The 19,255-nt window shown below is 41.6% G+C and overlaps 2 protein-coding genes across 8 annotated transcripts in view; both read left to right on the forward strand.

The window, feature by feature from the left end:
- WIPF2 (WAS/WASL interacting protein family member 2) overlaps window positions 1–5,449 on the forward strand; it is a 46,413-nt gene extending 40,964 nt beyond the window's left edge. For all 4 annotated transcript variants that reach the window (XM_090257250.1, XM_090257251.1, XM_090257252.1 and 1 more), the window contains 2 exons: window positions 315–416; window positions 650–5,449. In XM_090257250.1, coding sequence (XP_090113376.1) covers window positions 315–416; window positions 650–690 — 143 coding nt within the window. In that variant the 3' untranslated portion in view covers window positions 691–5,449. The remainder of the gene's footprint in view (window positions 1–314; window positions 417–649) is intronic.
- CDC6 (cell division cycle 6) lies at window positions 723–17,924 on the forward strand. 4 transcript variants are annotated; one of them, XM_090257244.1, is made up of 12 exons: window positions 723–871; window positions 8,911–9,101; window positions 9,852–10,133; window positions 10,258–10,457; window positions 10,702–10,877; window positions 11,280–11,386; window positions 12,060–12,199; window positions 12,647–12,747; window positions 13,884–13,948; window positions 16,349–16,551; window positions 17,193–17,333; window positions 17,626–17,924. In XM_090257244.1, the coding sequence occupies exons 1-12, from the start codon at window positions 723–725 to the stop codon at window positions 17,713–17,715; spliced, it is 1,845 nt and encodes a 614-aa protein (XP_090113370.1). In that variant the 3' UTR covers window positions 17,716–17,924. The 4 variants fall into 4 exon arrangements, with proteins under 4 accessions (XP_090113370.1, XP_090113373.1, XP_090113374.1 ...); XM_090257247.1 differs by lacking the exon at window positions 723–871 and adding an exon at window positions 8,020–8,161; XM_090257248.1 differs by lacking the exon at window positions 723–871 and adding an exon at window positions 8,127–8,183.
- Window positions 17,925–19,255: the final 1,331 nt, after the last annotated feature.

The following is a 19,255-nucleotide window of genomic DNA, read 5'->3' on the forward strand; positions in this document are numbered from 1 at the left end:
TCCCATGATGATAGTCTCTAAGGTGATTGTGTTAAAAGAACTATATTTCTTTCTCCTCCCATACAAACAGCTGAGCTCCTTTCCTGTTACATACCTGATTTTTGGTGGAAATTTTTAAAACCTGTGTGCATACGAGGCTCATAGAGTGGTGCTGTTGCTGTCCTCAGGAGCCTTGGTCTAGCGGGGAAGGCAGGCCCTCACGTACAGCACAGCGCACAGAGACTAGTAGGGGGAGGGTCACAAGTGGCACAGAGGTGTGTGGGAGCACGGGGAAGGGCCGGATGATACGAATTAATATTCTGTTCCTTTTGTAGATGATTTTGAGTCAAAGTATTCCTTCCATCCAGTAGAAGACTTTCCTGCTCCAGAAGAATATAAACACTTTCAGAGAGTATATCCCAGCAAAACAAACCGAGGTGAGAAGAGTAGTCATGCAAGTTTTTCCATAATTGCATAGAAAGTAGAATTGGTGTGTTATTTTCTTTGGTTCAGATTTACTTCTCATGTGCATTTTCTTTAAAAAACAAAACCTAGTCCCCAAATTTTAAAGGTTAGCTTGAAGAGCCTATCTCTCATTTTAGACATGTTTGGGTTATTTGGGATCTGCTGGGTGACCTTGTATATGTGGTTTTTATTTTTATTTTTTCAGCTGCCCGTGGAGCCCCACCGCTGCCACCTATTCTCAGGTGAAGCCTGGCTTGGTCCTGTTCCTCAGGAAAAGGATGGACCCTCACCTCTTCTCAGACGGTCCCTCCCATTCACCTGAAACCTGCATGAGAGCTCCTAATGTGTTTCTCCAGTGCAACCAACCTCTAGACTCCAAGCGCCCTCCCAGCTCACCTCCATCTATGCATCTTGTCTTCTGGACTTGGTGATTGGACTCTTTATATTGACAGTGGAACCTCAAACCCCTGCATCCATCCCCCTTCTAGCAATCCTGCTAGCCAGATGAGGAAAAAGCTTCCGTGTAGCCTGCTTTCCTCATGGGGAAAGGTGCCTTGTTGTGATGAATTAACTCATTGTTGGGGCAGGGTGGAGAATAGTACTCCTACCTCCTCCTACCCACTTTGGGGGAAGCTTGGCGGGTATATTTCACCATTTAGGAGGCTGACATGGCCAGGACTTGGGGGCGTGGGGGCATTTTTTAGTGAAATAGGAAAGGAGTTTGCAGAGAAGTGATCTGTTTTAAAGGTCAAGTTTGGAGAAAGGGCAAGAGAATGGGTCTACTTTATTTTTAGAGGTATTTTGGTTTTGCTCTTACCCCACTCCATACCCTCACTTCAGGGATAAGTTGGATATAAACACTAAATACTAATCAGTCAAACTAAACATCTAATAAAAAGAGAGAGTAAAATAAACTGGGGAGCCTTTTAGTGCTAGTCAGTTTCTCTGCAGCAAAGGGACCAGGAGCCATTTGAGTCCTCTGGGACTCCCCGCCCCATTTCCTCAGGGCGCTGAGGCTGAGGGTGTGTTTCCTCCCCCAACGACTCAGACCCTGAAGAGAAAAGCTACTTTCTCGTTCATTCCAGATTCATAAACTCCAAAAACTTCCAATGGGACATAGGAAAATAGGGCCAGGTCTTGGCCTTAATCTTGCCCTTAGGTCCACCTCAGTCTTTTCTGACTGGCTCTGAAGGACACTGGCCCTTTTAGTCTTGTCCAGAGACCTCAGCCTCTGGTGGGTGCTCCATGATGATGCAGAAGGGAAGAGTGAAGCTTATAGAGTTCACAGCTCACTGACTGAACAGGCTCTTCCTATTCTTTTTCACCCTGCTTGCCTTTCCAAGACCGCAAGGGTTAACAGCAGAGTAGAGCAGGATGAGGAAGTTTAAGGGCGTAGTCAAAGATTCCTCTGTGCCAAGAAGCACTGAGACTTTGGTGAGGCATGTCTCAGCCCAGTTGATCTTCTTTGGCAGCCAGCAACGCATTCCTTCATCTTCCAGGTCCTAGTTAAAGAACAGAGAGAAAATGGAGGTTCCCAATCTAGCTAGAAACTGAGCTGGGATGATGGGACAGGGATTTCCCCTTCATCAGGATAGGGCTCCTGGGCTCCACACCCAGGTGGTTTGGTTTGCTACAGCTCCTGCCAACTGCAGAGGCTATTCAAAGCTTGGAGTAAGAGCCAGGAGGCCATGGTGATTCCTTGAAATTGTTGGGGAAAGTCAGTTTAAAAATTTCACCAGGTACATCACAGGCTTGAACTACCTTAGGGACCTTTCCGCTTTTATTGGATCACAGATTAAGGATCTGTTCATGGTGCCGGGTGAAACCCAAGTCTTCCCAATGCTAGAAGAAAGAGGGCTCAACTCGGGTTATCTGTATGGGGTCTCCTCTCCTCTGTCATCCCCTGGACCACATTGACTCTTGGAACACACCATGATTAGGTTTACCATCAAACTTTTTCTAATCATTATCATTCTTATTTTCAGATCTGTTAGTAGTTACCTCCCAGCAATATCCCTGGCATCCTGAAGTGAATAGAGCTGAGAGAGGGGAGGCTAGTGGAGGGAAAAGGAGAGTAGAGTGGATACTGCAGCAGAGTTCCAGGGTAGATGCTGACCAATTACTAAACTTGGACTGTGAAGTCTTCCCATTTATTTTTGAAATGGGAGTTGATGCCTTTTGTACAATGTTATCAAAGTGTATTTTTCCCCTTTCCTCAAACGTAGAGCATCAGAATAAGTATCAAAAGTAAAAGCCAAACCCCAGCTTTTCATTGGGGCTGATATCTTCCTCCCCTGTGACCTGCTGCCCCTCACCTTTCCTTGGACTGTGTCACATGAGTACTGATGTATTTTTATTTTCTTGGCCTCATGAAAAAAGGCCTGAGTCTAGATCTAGTCGGATGCATTTTCTTCAGCGCATGTTGGTGACACAGTACTTATTTAAATGTCTTTGCCTTATACATTATTTGGTCCCTCTCTTAAGAACAGATTTATTACCATGTATATTTACTATTGAAGAATGGGAATGTGATCCTCATAGTTATTGATCTATTTTGTATGTTGTAAAAAGCTTGTAATAATAGATTTAAGGTGGGCTGGCTACAAGAGCACTGAAACTTCTCACCTTTTAAACTGTTCTTTTTATCTGCTTATGGGAATGTCGTCTCTTCAGTGGAAGATTGGGTGGTCTCATGTTGAGGCTGTTGCCCAGTCCCATTAATCCCCTTATCCTCTCCCAGAAGGAGACATTGCCCAACTAAGCATCAGGAAGCTGCGTTAAAAGCCCTTGTGTGGGTTTGGTTCTATGATGTTTTTCTCTAGTGGGGAAAACTTAATACTGTAGTTGTTTCTTACCGCCCTTTCTGGGGAGCAGGGCAGTGGCCTCCAGGTTTTTAAATCAGCTAGAAGCCCCTCTTCCCCCCTTTCTCTGATCACCAAACCTGGATCAAAGCACTTTGATATTCAGGTGTGGTTTTCTCTCTCATGGGGATTTCCTCCAGCAACAGAGCCCCATCATCTTCACAGCCTGGGTCCACAGAGAGAGCATCTGTGGCTACCTTACCCAGTGGGTGTGAAGCTGCTGTCTCCAGAAATTCATCCCAGCCCTCCCAGCTGGCAAAGGCAAGGAGACTAGCCGCTGGCCATTGCACTGGGGGCCCCTGCTCACCCCACGGCTTTCCAACTTGAAACCCAGATTTACCTCCGGGGAGAGGTGAGAAAAAGTTGTAAATAGACTTGCTGCAGAGCAACTCAGGTTGGGGTGTGTTTTAATTCTCCTGATCACTTGAAATAATCTGTAGGCTGAGTGCTTATGGGAGTGGGGGAAAAGTGTGACTCCAGGGTCTTCTGTGAAGCTCTGGGGGTGGAATGTAGGGCATCCGAGGCCCTTTAATGGCACTGCACTGAGTTGTGTGTCCTTCTGACAACCCAACCTACAAGCAACTGCAAATCAAGTTCTTCACATTTCAGTTTCTTTCCCTATTAAATCTCAGTCCCTTGCTATTCTGTAAGCCACCCTAACTTAGGGGATGGAAGGCATTATAACTCTGCCTTCAAGACTCATCAAAATGAAACAAAACTACAACCACCTTCAAAATATATACAATAAAAAAAAGATAACTGTTTAACTGAAGGAAAGGTTTGGTTCCATTCAACTTCACGTTCATTGTGCCTTTACTTGTGTTAGATTTCTGTGCTTTCTTCCTCTCTCCCTCTTTGAAGCAATTAAAATCTTCCTTGATAACAGCTGTTTACTTCTTTCTCTTCTTGTTCCTAACATCTTAGTGGTTCCCTAATTGTTTTCAGTCTCACTCCACTGATGGTAGAGGGGTAGGGCAAGCCTACCTTTCTCGTATCTTTTATAATTTCCCAAGACAACCAGCATGGAAGTCATAGTCAACACTGAATAAAAGACTAGAATGACTTGTGAAGAGTGTGAATGTGTTTGTGTGTGTGTCCATCTTTGTCTGCATGTGAGTCAATTTCTTTTAAAAAATAATTTATTGTATGATTTATTTTGGAGTTAGTTTGACTACAGTGGTCCCTCCCAATTAGCATTGACATTTTTTTTCCAACTCCCTCTAAAATATATAATCTGGTCTCAGGTTGGATTCTTTGGTACACTTGTTTCTTCTGGGTGCCATGTAGTTGAATTAAACCGTGCTTAAAAACAAAAACAAAAAGCTGAAAACTGTACTCTTGTCTGGAATACTGCCTCACGTGGTGCCACAGAGGGAAGGAAATCTGTTGCCTCCTATTGCAGATTGTGTAGCGGTTTGAATCCAGGTCCTCTGAGGAAGTCAATACACTGACTTGGGCAGAAGCATCTGCAGCTTCTTAAGGGTTTTCTCTCCATCCCTCCTGCTGTATTTGGAAACTCACAGTTCTAGGTCGCCATGCTGACTGCGTGATTCTTATAGAGTTGATCATTATTTATATTTGCCACCTAACTCCCCTTTGCTTATGATTCCGGAAAGCCAGGACACCTTCTGGCCTTGTGTCCTTCCCTTATATCCCTTATGATTCCTTCTGCCTGTGTTGCACAGCAGGTTCTCACACTGAGGTGCAGAAGAAAAGAGGGGCAGAGCATGCAGACTGTGTGTGGCTATTTTGATGTGGGTATTCACTGTTTTTCTTCACTGCTTTTTAAGTTGAGATCTTGCTGGTTTTCTTGAACTTTGACTTTAGGTGTGAAAATTAAACCAGACATTCTCTGCTTACCATGGTCAGCTGACATAAGCATCACAAAGACTTAATGAGCTTGACTTGCACTTTCATCACTAGCAAAGGTCTTGAAACTGTTTCCCATACCGATTCATAATGGGTGTGTGTATGACTCACTCTCACATAATTTAGATATCAAAACCTATAAGGGTGAGGGAGGGAGGACTGGAAAAGGGGCTCCTTTCATTTTCATCCATACTCGCCAAATTGGCTGAATTTCTGATTATTTGACCCATCATTGTTATTAATATGATTAATAAACTACCTATTTATTGATTTAATTGTTCCTCCTGTGACTTTTAATAGCCCTCAAATGGAACTTGCCTAAATGACTCTGAACTTCCTAACGCTATAAGGTATAAACTTTCTCCATCCTATTGGGACGGTATTGCTAGTGTGTGTGTGTACTCATAACAGGGTGCTAGACATGACCTTCCATTGTGATTTGATTCCTTCCCCCATGATACTGTGTATAAATTAGTAGATGATAAGAACAAGTTTGCCCACTTTAATTTTTACTGAGACACTGCTGCTCACTGTGAATGTGCCTCTCTCTGATTTCCTATTACTCTGCAAAGGTAAGAGAACTAACACATCAGCCTCAGAATCCTAACAACCCCAGAGGATAACAGCTATGGGGGAAAGTGCTTCACCTCTGACGTCACTGGAGCCCAGTCTGGATCCATAATTGAATTTATTCTTCACTTCTAGGTTTAGGTGTATGAGATTGAAAGGACTATATGGTATCTGTCCACAGAAAGTGTTCATGGAAAAGGTGGATACCCAATTTGTAGGAATGTCCTTTCCATTCAGCAAGGTTTATTGCATACTTTACTCTTTGACAGGCATCTACATTATGAAGATGACTAGGACATGGCCTTTGCTTCCAAGGAGCTCAGAGTCTAGAAGATTTTAGGACAGCTACAAAAAGAAACCTATACAGGGTATTAAAAGGCTTTAGGTAATTAGCCAAGGATGGAGGATAATGAGCAGTATTCCAGACAGAAGAAATAGCAAGAACAGGCACAGAAGCAAGAAACCGCCTGGTGGTATGTGTGCATCGTGTTACTGGAATATTGGAAAGGGAAAGCTTTAAGTAGGTAATCTTTTAGAGACCTTTTGATCCTGATGGTCTGATTCTCTGCTTGCTTCCACAGTGGTTATTAACTCTTGCAGGCTTTGTTTTGGACCAGTTCTATATTTGCTGGTGTTTTCATAGGCTCCAATATGCACATTAAGTCCTTATAGCTTCCTCTGCTCCCTCCCACTGTAACTGAGGGAGGTTGTTCACCACCATCCCTTAAAGCTGGCTGCGCACATGTTACCATTTCATGTTACTAAGAACAATTTTTAGGTGCCCAGGTTATAAAAATAAATATGAACAGTATAGGTTGCTTCCTAGGTTCTAGTGCCCAATTGAGAGACCAGAAATACCATCTAGTTGAAAGCCTCCATTTTAGGTTAACACTTTCTACATTCATGGCTGCCTAATCTCTTCACTCACAGTTTTCAGCTCCTAGAAAGCCTTCGCAAAATGTGCTCCTTCAGTATCTCTTCCTATATGGAGGGCCACTTTAGAAACTGCATCTGTCTAATCCTCCCCCAAGTTTTAAGTGGTCAAGGGTTTGATCTGCCAGACTTCCTCACTTCAAATTCCAGCTCTTCCATTTACTACTTTTGTGACCTTAGGAAAATTTACTCAACCCCCTCTATTTCTATTTCCTCACTTGTAAAATGGAAATAATACCAACTTCATGGGATGCTAGTGAGAATTGATCAGGTGCTATAAGTAAAATGCTTGAGCTCACAGTCCCTGGAATACATTTAAGCACTGATGTCTCCTGCATGAACTAACTACAATTAACTGACAACTGTAATATTGTTTTACTATTTCTCAGCTTTATTGCTCTGTTTTATTTGATATTGAAGGATGAAAGACAAATGCCTACCATCACCTAGAATTGGGTTTTGGCCTTTAATGGAAACTGAGGCTTAGCTAGGTTATTAGCTTTGGAAGTTGGCCTGTAAATTACTGCTCTAATTTATATTTTTCATTAAAAGCTTAGCTTGCCTCTTCTATAGCAGTCTTCTCTGGCCCTGAAACCCTAGTGTTTAGCCATTAAAAAAAAAAAAAGATTTTAAAATTAAGGGGTCATAATTCTCTCCACTCCCCACAGTGTTGATTAATGGGATTAATGATAAGAAGGTACACAAACGATATTCTTAACCTTTAACAAAATAAAAGCAAAGACCTGGCTTTATTTCTCACCTTTGAAATACAAATAAGGGGGATACTGTAATGACGTGTAGTGTATTTCTTTACAAAAAAACATTGAGTTTAAGGAAATCTGAGTCCTAAGCCCTTCAACAAGATGCTGTAACCTCTAATTAACCCCTACATATTTGCTTTGTGGCTTGCAGGGTTGAGCTTTAGAGAGTTAAGTGCTTAGGATCATACCTGGGACCCAGAACCGCCCCCCAAAATGGTAGGTTCTATATAATAGCTCTCTAAAAGTGTAGCCCGTTAGGATAATGAAAATGGGGAAATGCAGCAGTTTGAAGGGGTAACCACATCTTCACAACTCGCTTCAACAGAAAGGCGTAGAAATAGAGTCGCCTGCGGCAAAGACTACATCTCCCGCTGGGCTTTGCGGTGCGTTCAGTTCGCCTTAGCCATAGTCGCTCCCTCCGCTACCGCGATTCTTTCCGCGGAGGTCCCGGAAGTAGCTGGTCACTTTGCTCAGTGGGCGTGGCTCACGGGAATGCTGAGACCTGGGCCTCTTATTGGTTGTGGAGTGGAAGCGAATGGAAGGGTGGGCGTTGGCCAAGGCGCGCGGCTCTCAGACGACAGCCAATCAGAAATCCGCCGGGCTTTGGCGGGAGGACGGAAAGCTAAGGCTGTGCAGATTTGGCGCGAGCGCGTCTGGGCTTTACTGCTGTTGGTTTGTTCAGGAACTTGTTGGGAATAATCCCTGAAACCTTGTGCGAGAGAGGTGAGAAGGATCCAGCATTGAGGTGATGCATCCCTGTGGGGTGGAGAGGATGGAATTGCTCCAGAAGGCCTGGGGCCAGGAGAAGTAGCGGAGTTGGGGGGCAAGGCCCGCAGGTTCCGATGACACCTGAGGTGAAGTGAGTGGAGGAGAGATCAGATATCGGGAGATCGGGTCGGGTAGGGGAAGGGGAATGTGCGTCCTCAGAGTCGTCTGGCAGTTGTGAGTAGATAAAGGAACAGAATGTCGCAGGACACAGATGGCCCGGCGAGGTGAGAGTTGTGTAGAGTGAGATCCGGGGGGATGAGGACTGTAAATGTGGGAAGTTGCGGGACGAACCTGAGGTGACTGAATTTAGAAGTACTATAGAAATCAGGATAAACTTATTGTGTCGCTCAAGTGGGTAAGAACTTGGAGCCAGAGTGCCTGTTTTGCTGTAACTTTGGTCCTCTGTGCCTCTCAGTTTTCTCATATTCAAGATCATTTTAATAATAGTACCTCCTCTAAGGTAGTTGTGAAACTTAGATGAAGCAATACCTAAAATGTTTATAACTGCTTCTTAAACATAGTTGGTAGACAGGTTTTCGCTGTTATTCCGTAGATTTGGGTGGGAAGCAGAACTGAATGCTAACATATTGTTAAAACATTTACTTATGAAATAAATGTTGATCATCGGTATAAGTCCCATGTTAGTTATTTTTCCTGCAATTTTACATGTTGACTGACTGTCCTGTTCTCTTTTTTGTGCTCAGTTGTGTTGCCATCATGCCTCAAACCCGATCCCAGTCACAGGCTACAATCAGTTTTCCAAAAAAGAAGCTGTCTCGGACATTGGACAAAGCTAAAAACTCTAGTGACACCAAACTAGAACTGACAAATGTCCAGGCCGTATCCCGTTCTCCTTGTGTAAAAAGTCAACCTCTCAGCCCCAGAAAACGTCTGGGTAAGCTATCCATTGTACAATATAAGTATTTTGACTGGTAGCTCTTGACCTCTCTTTATTCAATGATAAGATGCCTTTGAAGCAGCTAGGTTCTGTTAAGACCACTCTATTCACTTTGGTTATTTTCAGGATGGTTGCTAAGTTATCACTGAAATTCAGAGTTAAAATCACTTCCTGAAATGTTTAATAGGTCTGACCTTCAATTCCTTAACTGAACTTACTTCTGTAAGTATTTTAAAGAGCCTTGCATTTAGCTGTACTGTATAGTATTTTGAAAATTGCCTTAATAGTGGAGAAATTAAGAGACACAGGTGACATTCTTGTTTTAGATCGGTGGTTAGTAATCATTTCCTGTTTTAGATCATTTGTTTTTAATAAGGGGTGATTGGGCAGTATCTGGAGACATTTTTGGTTGTTAAAACTGAGGGGGTTCCACTAGCATAGTGGATAAAGACCAGGGATGCTGCTAAACATTCTACAGTGAACAGGGGAGACAAACACATTGAGAAACCCTGTTTTAGAACCATCTTAGACTTCCATCGCAGTAAAACTCATTCAGTTTCTGCCGAACAGTAGTTAGATTCAGTGGTGCCATCCGGTGGCCAGTATTTGCTTCTAAAATGAGAGGCATTTTATGTGGCTTTGACTGAGGTAGAAATACACCTTTTTCTCGGGGAGGCAGAGAGTTTTGCAAATCCTTTTACTAACCACAGCTATAAATGACCATGAGTTGATTTTAATATGTTTCAGGTGATGACAACCAATGCAACACTCCCCATTTACCACCCTGTTCTCCACCAAAGCTGGGCAAGAAAGAGAATGGTCCCCCTCGCTCACATACACCTCAGGGGCGCAGATTGGTATTTGACAATGAGCTGACAGTTAAGTCTTCTAGCAAAAGAGAACGAGCCAGAGTTCCCCAAAACAAAATATGTTCCTCAGTTCGAAAAGGTCAAGAGGTCACAACAAATTCTGAGCAGAGATGGCCACTGGAGAAAGAATCTGCCTGTGTGAGACTGTTCAAGCAAGAAGGTTCGTTCTTACACAGCAGCTGTTAATGCAGCCTTGTAAACGAGGCTGGTAACTCCAAATGAAACCCATTGGGTCTTCTCAGTCACCTCTGTTGTATCTAAGTGTCCTTTCATGTCTGGCACAGGCACTTGCTACCAGCAAGCAAAGCTGGTCCTGAATACAGCTGTCCCAGATCGGCTGCCTGCTAGGGAAAAGGAGATGGATGTCATCAGGAATTTCCTGCGGGAACACATCTGTGGGAAAAAAGCTGGAAGTCTTTATCTTTCTGGTGCTCCTGGAACTGGAAAAACTGCCTGCTTAAGCCGAATTCTACAAGACCTCAAGGTACTTTGAGAGTCTGAATTATGATGCTCTGGCTAAAATGACACTTAGTTATTAAGGGTTAAGAAACAGTAGAAGTCTTAGGTGAAGTTTCCCCCCAAAAAGTTTTAAGTTCCATTGTCTAAATCTTTCCAAATGAAAGTAGAGGTTATTCTCCTGTATACTGTTAACTCCTCAAAGACACTTCAGGTTCCATCAAATCCTTATCCAAGGCCAAAATAACTCCTCTGTGTTTGCATTTTTCTAGAATGAACTGAAAGGTTTTAAAACTATCATGCTGAATTGCATGTCCTTGAGGAGTGCCCAGGCTGTATTCCCAGCTATTGCTCAGGAGATTTGTCAGGAAGGAGTATCCAGGCCAGCTGGGAAGGACATGATGAGGAAATTGGAAAACCGTTTGACTGCAGAGAAGGGCCCCATGATGTAAGTATTGCTCGGCCGCATGTTGCTCTATGAAAATCTTCAAGGTCTGTTACCCACAAACTCCCATTCTAATGTCTTCATCGGTTTGCTCATAAAAAGAAATTTCCCTGTATTTGCTCTATGAGAGGTAGTTACATAAGCTTGAGGGGAAAGAAGAAAAGAAAATGACACCTTCTAATTTTAAATTGGAAAAAATGTTTTTAAACGAATTGCTTGAAAAACCTAAATATTTTACATGATGGTGGAGGGGGGATCATTCATAGCAGTGACTGGAGATAGGACAACTTATGATCTTTAAACTGGTCTCAGCTGTAGGAATGTGACTTAGAGTCAGCCCAGATCCAACAGATTGGAGAGTTAAGAAGGTGAACATGGGTACTCACTGTTTCTCTTTCTATGTAGTGTGTTGGTGCTGGATGAGGTGGATCAGCTGGACAGCAAAGGGCAGGATGTATTATACACACTGTTTGAATGGCCATGGCTAAACAATTCTCGACTGGTGCTGATAGGTTAGTGCTCAATTGTTGCTGTTACATGGTGATTCTAAAGAATTCTTTCCTTTAAAATGTCTTTTAATTTATTGATTTTAGAGAGAGAGAGGAAAGGAGAGGGAGAGAGAACGAAACATCGATTTGTTGTTCCACTTATTTATGCATTCATTGGTTGATTCTTGTACGTGTATGTGCCCTGACCAGGGAGCGAACCTGCAACCTTGGCATATGGGGATGATATTTTAACTTAACTGAGCTACCCAGCCAGGGCAAGAATTCTTTTTTAATCTCTTTGCTTATTTATCACCAATTAGTTTATTTTTAACCAGCATTCTGCTTTCTTATCAAAATAAGAAAATAACCATAAAATAATAGTAATTTTAATCTAAGGAAAATCAGTTTTGTTAAGTCTGAATAGAAATGACATAATACTGCATTTTAGAGACAATTCATTTTTGGAGTATCTAATTCTGCTTATTAGTGAACAATTCTAACTTGGAAAGAGCATTCTATGATGACTATACACACCTTACCTAATGAATATTGGGTGGGGGCAGGGAGGTGACAAGTGGACAGCAGCAATTGGAATGCTAGATTATAACTGGAAATTTTATTCAGCTTTCAGGTTGCTTAGTTTTTGTTTTAGGATGATTTGACCAGTGATGGTTACTGTTAATTATCTCCTCTGCAGGCATTGCTAATACCTTGGATCTCACAGACAGAATTCTGCCGAGGCTTCAATCTAGAGAAGAATGTAAGCCACAGCTTTTGAACTTCCCACCTTATACCAAAAATCAGATAGCCACTATCTTGCAGGATCGACTTAATCAGGTGAGTGACAACCATTATACCAAAGCATGAACTTCCTATGAGCCCTAGTGAGAACATTTTTATGAGAATTTTCACCCATGGCTCCATTTATAGGGTGCCTCAGTGTAGAAATAAAAATGAGAGAGGAATCACTCAAATGCTTCTTTAATAAGGCCTTTCAAAATAGAGTCTATGAAAAACTTCTCTTTTGAAAATGACTAAATAGGTTTTATTTTAATTTAGTTTTGCTAATTTAAGTTCTGATTGCTCTTTTCCCCCATTTATGAACCTCTGCCACATTCCTAGAAAATGCTTAAATGTGTAATCTCCATTTACTTATGAGCAGAAAAGGCACCTCTTAGACCCTAAAGGGTGGCCAATCAAGTTTATGTTGGGGATCTGAATAACGGAGAGGGGGAATCTTAAATCTTATAGTTCAGACTGTCACCTTCTCTGTCTTGTCCAAAGGTGTCTAGAGATCAGATTCTGGACAACGCTGCGATTCAGTTCTGTGCCCGAAAAATCTCTGCTCTTTCGGGAGACGTTCGCAAAGCACTGGATGTTTGCAGGTGAGTTATGGCACTGTGACTGCTTTTATTAAAAGAAGAAATGCTCTTTAATTGTCTCATGTAACTCAACTGAATGTGGCTTAAGAGGCTCTGTTCTGCCACTTTTTATGCTCAGAAAAGAGGACTTGTTTCTCAGTGGGGAGTTCTGCATTTCCACCGTGTTAATGTCTGAAACATTATCAGTCCATTACCTACAGAGGGAGGAACAAATGAGATGTTGCTGGCACTCCCTGTGGTGATTATAGATTGGTTAATTACATTTGTATTAAAAAAAGACTCCAGTTTACTTTTCCATTAGCTGATCTCAAGCAGGTTTATTTATGGACCTGAACCATCTTTGCCTTTAGACATTTTTTCCCTTCCTTTGCTTTTTCTGAGCACCCCTTCCTTCAGTTGGTGGTCCCCACGGTTGTACTCCAGACCTCTCTCCCTTCCCATTCCCCTGTCCCTCCTGCTGGGGAAAGCCTCTGTGCTGACTGATGAAATTTCTTCCTTCCCAGTAGGGACACTGGGTCCATTAAAATGGTACTTGCTGTGCTGGCCCGCTGGTCCTACCTCCCCCTACTGCCATGCAGAAGATCCAGGTCTGGCTTATGGCTTCCTGTGGGCAAAGTAGTTTGGAGAGAGCAGTGGGAGAGTAAGCTCTTCCTATTGCTAGATGGCATGATCCTGGATTTGAAAGTTTCCCCTAGTCAGCAAACTACTTGGGTAAAGACTGCAGCTATAAGCAATAGTCATGTAGGTTGGTGTGATTTAGCCTACACACGCGCTATGTATCTATAACCGAGGACTCCCCTTTTAGGTCTGGTGTGGCTGTCTTTTGTCAGTTGCCCACACTACATAATCTTCAACCGAAGACATTTTATTTTCATTCGAAATGTTATCATTCACTCAATGTATGATGACCTACTTGGCATTTGTAAGAGGAAACCATGCAGTGCTGAGATGCTCAAGTTACCTGGTCTTTGCATTATTTCAAGGCAACTAAGTCTCCTTTAGCTGAGACATAGCCTAGTTTTGCTTGGGGGCTTTAAAATTATAAAACATGTTGTTTTTTGTTAATATGTCTGTTTTTGAGTTTGGTGTGGTGTTTGGTTTGACTCAACCTAAATTAATTTTAGAAATATTTTTCATAGGAGAGCTATTGAAATTGTAGAGTCGGATGTCAAAAGCCAGACTATCCTCAAACCACTGTCTGAATGTAAGTAGTTTATCTCCCTCCCATCTTCCTTTGTAATGGAAGCTTAACTTTTCTAAGGAGAGAGCTTGAAAGATGTAATGAACATAGCTAAATACATTTTTGTGTGTGTGTGTCTGTGTACTTTTGGTCTATTTCATCAGCTTTATTTCAATCTTGCCTGCCAGTACTGTAGTCCATGCATTACTGAAAATGAGCTCCCCATGGGGTTAACATAAATGGTTGGGACAGAGTTAAGTTTTCTTTCCGAGTCCTAGGAATAAAAACTGTAGGCAATAAAGTGTAATCAGCTTCTCTTTGTATGCTTAGGTTGTATGCAGTTTAGGTCTCAATATAGGTGAAAGCAAAGCCTGGTAAATAACAGTCAGTGAAAGAATTGAGTTCAACTTGGAATATCTCAAGCCTTTAAGCAAGTCTAGGAGGGTGGAGGTATAAAGACGATATTGCTGCAGTAAATGGAAAGCTGTTACAAAAATGGAAAACTTAATTTTCCTTTCCCTTGGCCTTATTCTCTTAGCTATGGCAGGTGTAAAATGGCCATGAACTACGTATCATCAGTGTTTAATATCCAGTGTTAATCTTTAGCAACGGGACAGTTGGATTTGATTGTTTCTTCCTTCACTCCTGCACTGGCTGAAAATTATTAAAATTGTTTCTAACACTGTAGTTCCACAGAGAACACTTTCTATTTTTCATCACCTTGTTGAAAGAAAATTAATAAAAACACTTCGAAAGTAGCCAAATTTAGTGCTTAGGATGATGGTAGGTAACATATGCCAAGGCATAAACCAGATATTGGTTTCTATTTGTCTTTTCAGATTACATATTCCTTTTTTCCCCTCCTACCAAATAACACTTATAGATGTGTCAGTGACCCCTGTGAGCACTACCAGCACACACATAGATAAAAGAGGTTATACGTTCCTGGTATAAATTATTAGACTAATCTAATTCCTGTCTTTTGACCTCTGGTATATGTGATCAGCTTTTTTATTCTTTTATTGACTCTAGAGAGAGGGGAAGGAAGGGAGAAAGAGAGGGAGAGAAACATCAATGAGAGTGAGAACCATCAATTGGTAGCCTCTTGCATGTGTCCCAGCTGGTGACTGAACCTGCAACCCAGGTGTGTGCCCTGACCGGGAATCAAACCTTTGACCTTTCAGTTTTCAGTATGACACCCAACCAACTGAGCCACGCTGGCCAGGGCTGTGATTAGCTTTCAATGGCTCTAGAAAGCTATAGGGAGACTGGCTTCAACTATATACAGGGTGGGGCAAAAGTAGCTTTATAGTTGTTTGTATGGAAAAAAATACAATACTTAATAAATAATAATACAAGAATAAACTTTAAACCTACTTTGCCCCACCCTGTATAAGAAGACACTTTCTAATAAATAGCACTAACTGGGCTTCTTTGACATACCATAGGTTCCCCAGCATTAAAGATACTCAAACAAAAGTTGGATAGATGATCGCTTGTCGGAATTGTTTTAGAAGGGACTCAGCCATGGGGAAAGGAGCAAGAATAGGCCTCTGAATTCCTTTCAGCCTTAAGATTCTGCTACTTGATCAGTGATCTCCAGTTTCTCCACTACTATTAGTCCTCTGCAGCATCCTGTTTGTTGTAATAAAATAGAAGCAGATGGTTGTGGGCAACTGTACATGATCTCAGGAAGTAAATTTCGGCAAAGGTTGTTGCAGAACAAATCCCTCCTGTCTTGGAATCCATGCATATCCAAACAATGAGGCCATAGTCCTGTGCAGCTTATTGGCTGTTTCCCAACCTCCAGACTCTGAGACAGTGCTATCTGCTAAGATATCCAGTGACGTTTTCTCAAGTGTTGCTCTACTGTAGGTCATTGTGGGCAAGTGAACCAAACCTCAAAGGTCAGCTACAGAGGCTGTCTCAACGACTTAACATGGGATGACTTTACTGTTCACATTTAGCCCCTCATTCTATTCAACATATTAGATAATTTTTCCAACTTTTTTCTTCCTTTCTTAACTTACCGGACATAGTCATCTTTGTTTCAAGGTTCTGTTCTTTATCTTTGAGATATTAGGAACTTTTAAGGCAGGATGCAGTAGTTCTCTGTCTCGTCCTTATTCCTTCATGAGGTGGATTTTTGTCTCTGAAATTAAGTTGTATTCTACTGGGGAAAACAGCTCATCGTTCTGCCTAGGAAAAGGATAACCCTCCTTTCCAAGTCATCCCACATTATTTTGGCCTTTTTCTGAGGATAGCATTGTCTCTCATTCTTTCTAGTTACAGAGTTGGAACCTCCACTTTGTCACTACGTGACTGCATTTGAATTTTCTTCAGCTAAAAATTAGTATCATCTACCTCAATATACTACACATAATTTTTAAAAATCTAATTAGGCTTGATTTATTTATTTTACAGGTAAATCATCCTCTGAGTCACTAGTTCCAAAGCAGGTTAGTCTTAGTCACATATCCCAAGTCATTTCAGAAACTGATGGAAACAGAATGGCTTTGATCCAAGAAGGAGCACAAGATTCCTTCCCTCTTCAGCAGAAGATCTTGGTCTGCTCTTTGCTGCTCTTGACCAGGAGGTTGAAAACCAAAGAGGTCACTCTGGGGAAGGTTAGTTGGGCATGTCAGCAGATGGAGCTGGGGTAGAGATGGTAATTTGCTTTGCAGAGCAGTATTTTTTGTTTGTTTTTAAGGGAGAGGGGAAAGGAGGGAGAAAGGGAAAGAAACATCAATGTGCAATCGGTTGCCTCTCGCACATCCCTAGCTGGGGACCTGGCTTACAACTCAGGCATGTGCCCTGACCAGGAATTGAACCAGCAACACGTCATTCTGTAGGCCAGTGCTCAATCCACTGAGCCACACCAGCCAGGGGCAGATATTTTCCAAAAGACCTATTAGGCTCCAGCTGGTATGAATTAAAAGTGTATTTTAACAGTAAGAATAAATACTGGTACCATATAAAAGGCAGCTGATTTTATTTCCTTAGGGTTGTAGTTGAGAATTTATCATTAATCCTCTCCCCTTCCATTTCTACCTCAATGAAATATATAAAGCCCCTGTCCTGCATTTACACAGTATAGGTTTTTGGCAATATGTACAGAATGTCTGTTTAAAATTTTATTGAAAGGAGGGAGAGTTAGGATATTGAGATAACGTTTTTTGGCAAATCCAGACTCACATTTTTTTAAAGATTATAAGGTTACAGGAGATATGACTTATAAGCAACATTTGTTTTCCTTGTTTCCTCCCAGTTATATGAAGCCTATAGTAACGTCTGTCACAAACAGCAGGTGGCAGCTGTGGACCAGTCAGAGTGCTTGTCACTTTCAGGGCTCTTGGAGGCCAGGTGCATTTTAGAATTAAAGAAAAACAAGGAAACCCGCTTCACAAAGGTACAACCAATTGCTTTTAATTGTCCTGTTTTGGAGGGCTTATTTTTTGTTCAAGTTAAGAATTTAGATTGACCACAATTGGATAAGCGGTTTGTTTTTTGTTAGGTACAGTTTCAAGATCTGTGAGGATGGGGCTATAGCATGAATGAGATTTTTTTTGTAGGTCATTGAAAAAGCAATGTTTAACTCACTTGCCTCTTGTGAGAAAAGTTCAACATGGTAGACTTTGTATGTAATAAAAACTGCTTATCTGAGTTATTCACTGTGAAAAGCTTTGTTTTCTTCTTTCCAGGTGTCTTTGAAGATTGAAGAGAAGGAAATAGAGCATGCTCTGAAAGATAAAACTTTAGTTGGCAATATCTTAGCTACTGGATTGCCTTAAATTATTTTATTCTATACTAATACCCGGCCTGAAAGTATCCAGTTGGTACTTAGAGAGCTATAAAGTCTTAATTTTAGTACTTTATATATTCATGTCTGAAAAAAATACTACTTATTTTTACTTCAAACTGATCAATTTTAATTTATAGATTCAAGAATATTTACGCAGAATAAAACATCTCTGGGTCTTATTATTTTTATGCATTAAAAATTACCAAGTAGACCCTTTTAAGTTATATTTACTACCTTAATATGCTTGCAAGTCTACAGATTTATATTGTGGAATGTGCATATATTTACCTCTTTGTTTCCTCAAACGTTGGTGTATCTGAAAGAACTCTGGGACTAGATTTGGAAGAATGAAAAAAAGTGATCCTGGAAAAGAAGCAAGTTTGCGTGGAGATTTGGAGGACACTTTTTGATCAAAGGATTTCTTTCTTTTCGGAGTATCCTGTATTCACATTGCAAATACTTCCACACTGTGACATTTTAAAGACTCATTAAGTTTCTTAGGCACCCCCAAGGATATGGGGGTAGTAAGGAGAATGTAACACTGCAGACTGTGAATATATTTATTCTCAAGTTGCATTCGTTGTCTTTTTAAGCAATCACATTCCCAGAGAGCGCAAACTTCCAGAAGGCAATGTGAAAATTCCTCCCACAGTCTTGTTGCCCTAAGATGAAGCCACTTGTCTCAAGATGCCTTAGTTTGGGGGTGGATTTTTTTTACCTAAATCTCATATTTTTCTGGTCTTGTTAGATAAATTGATTCATATGGTTACTTCAGTCTCCCCTTTTCTGGGTTTGGTTTCTAGTGGCATAAAATGGCGATTTGTGATGGGGACACCAGAGGGCACCATTACAACACCGACTGCCTAGGAAGTGCAGGCTTAGGCTGGGGTACTTTTGGGGGGAAATAGGAAACAAGTTTGATTTACTTGGGAGATTGCTGTACTTTTATAACTCGAAGCAAATTCTTGGAATGCAAACCATGTGTGATACGAATGGTCTGAGAACCAGTGACCAAGTGAGCGCTTCTGCTTCCTCTTACCTTTCTGACATGGACTTGAGTTTGGGAACTTGATATGTGTACAAATGATCTGTTGGCCACTGTTTCATTCATGCTGCCTACTGTATCCTTGCAATGTGATCTGGGCTACAGCAGGTGGTATGGGCCAGAAGAAGGGCACGCAGAGATAGCCCTCTGAAACGAACATTTCCCACGTGTGTGTAGCAGAGCATAATCTATAGACAGGAGTCTAAATATTGTTTCCGTGCTTCTTTGTCGGAGAAGTCATTCCCTCCGATGGTAATTTGTGAGTGGAAAACAGTTCTATACCTAGAGCTTGGAAAGTGTCTGGGGCTGTAAGGGTTAACAAGCATAATTGCAAAGATTGTCCGAAGGCTGATGGAAAGCAGAGACTGAATGGGATTGAGAACAGATGCGAGGCTTGATTTAAATTACATTTTATTGGATGCTGCAGCCTTAAGAGACGTGACTGCTTTACAGTTTGTTTCCACACTGTGGGCAGCTGCTGTCT

The sequence above is a fragment of the Furipterus horrens genome, unplaced genomic scaffold (genome assembly GCF_987537825.1).
Source record: "Furipterus horrens unplaced genomic scaffold, mFurHor1.1.pri manual_scaffold_11, whole genome shotgun sequence".
In the NCBI taxonomy this organism is placed as follows: Eukaryota; Metazoa; Chordata; class Mammalia; order Chiroptera; family Furipteridae; genus Furipterus; species Furipterus horrens.

Coding starts and splice junctions, on each gene's coding strand:
- CDC6 (XM_090257244.1), top strand. CDS start 723: ATGGACCCTCACCTCTTCTCAGACGGTCCCTCCCATTCACCTGAAACC. Junction 10,878..11,279: donor GCAGAGAAGGGCCCCATGAT/GTAAGTATTGCT, acceptor CTTTCTATGTAG/TGTGTTGGTGCTGGATGAGG. Junction 12,748..13,883: donor AAAGCACTGGATGTTTGCAG/GTGAGTTATGGC, acceptor TATTTTTCATAG/GAGAGCTATTGAAATTGTAG.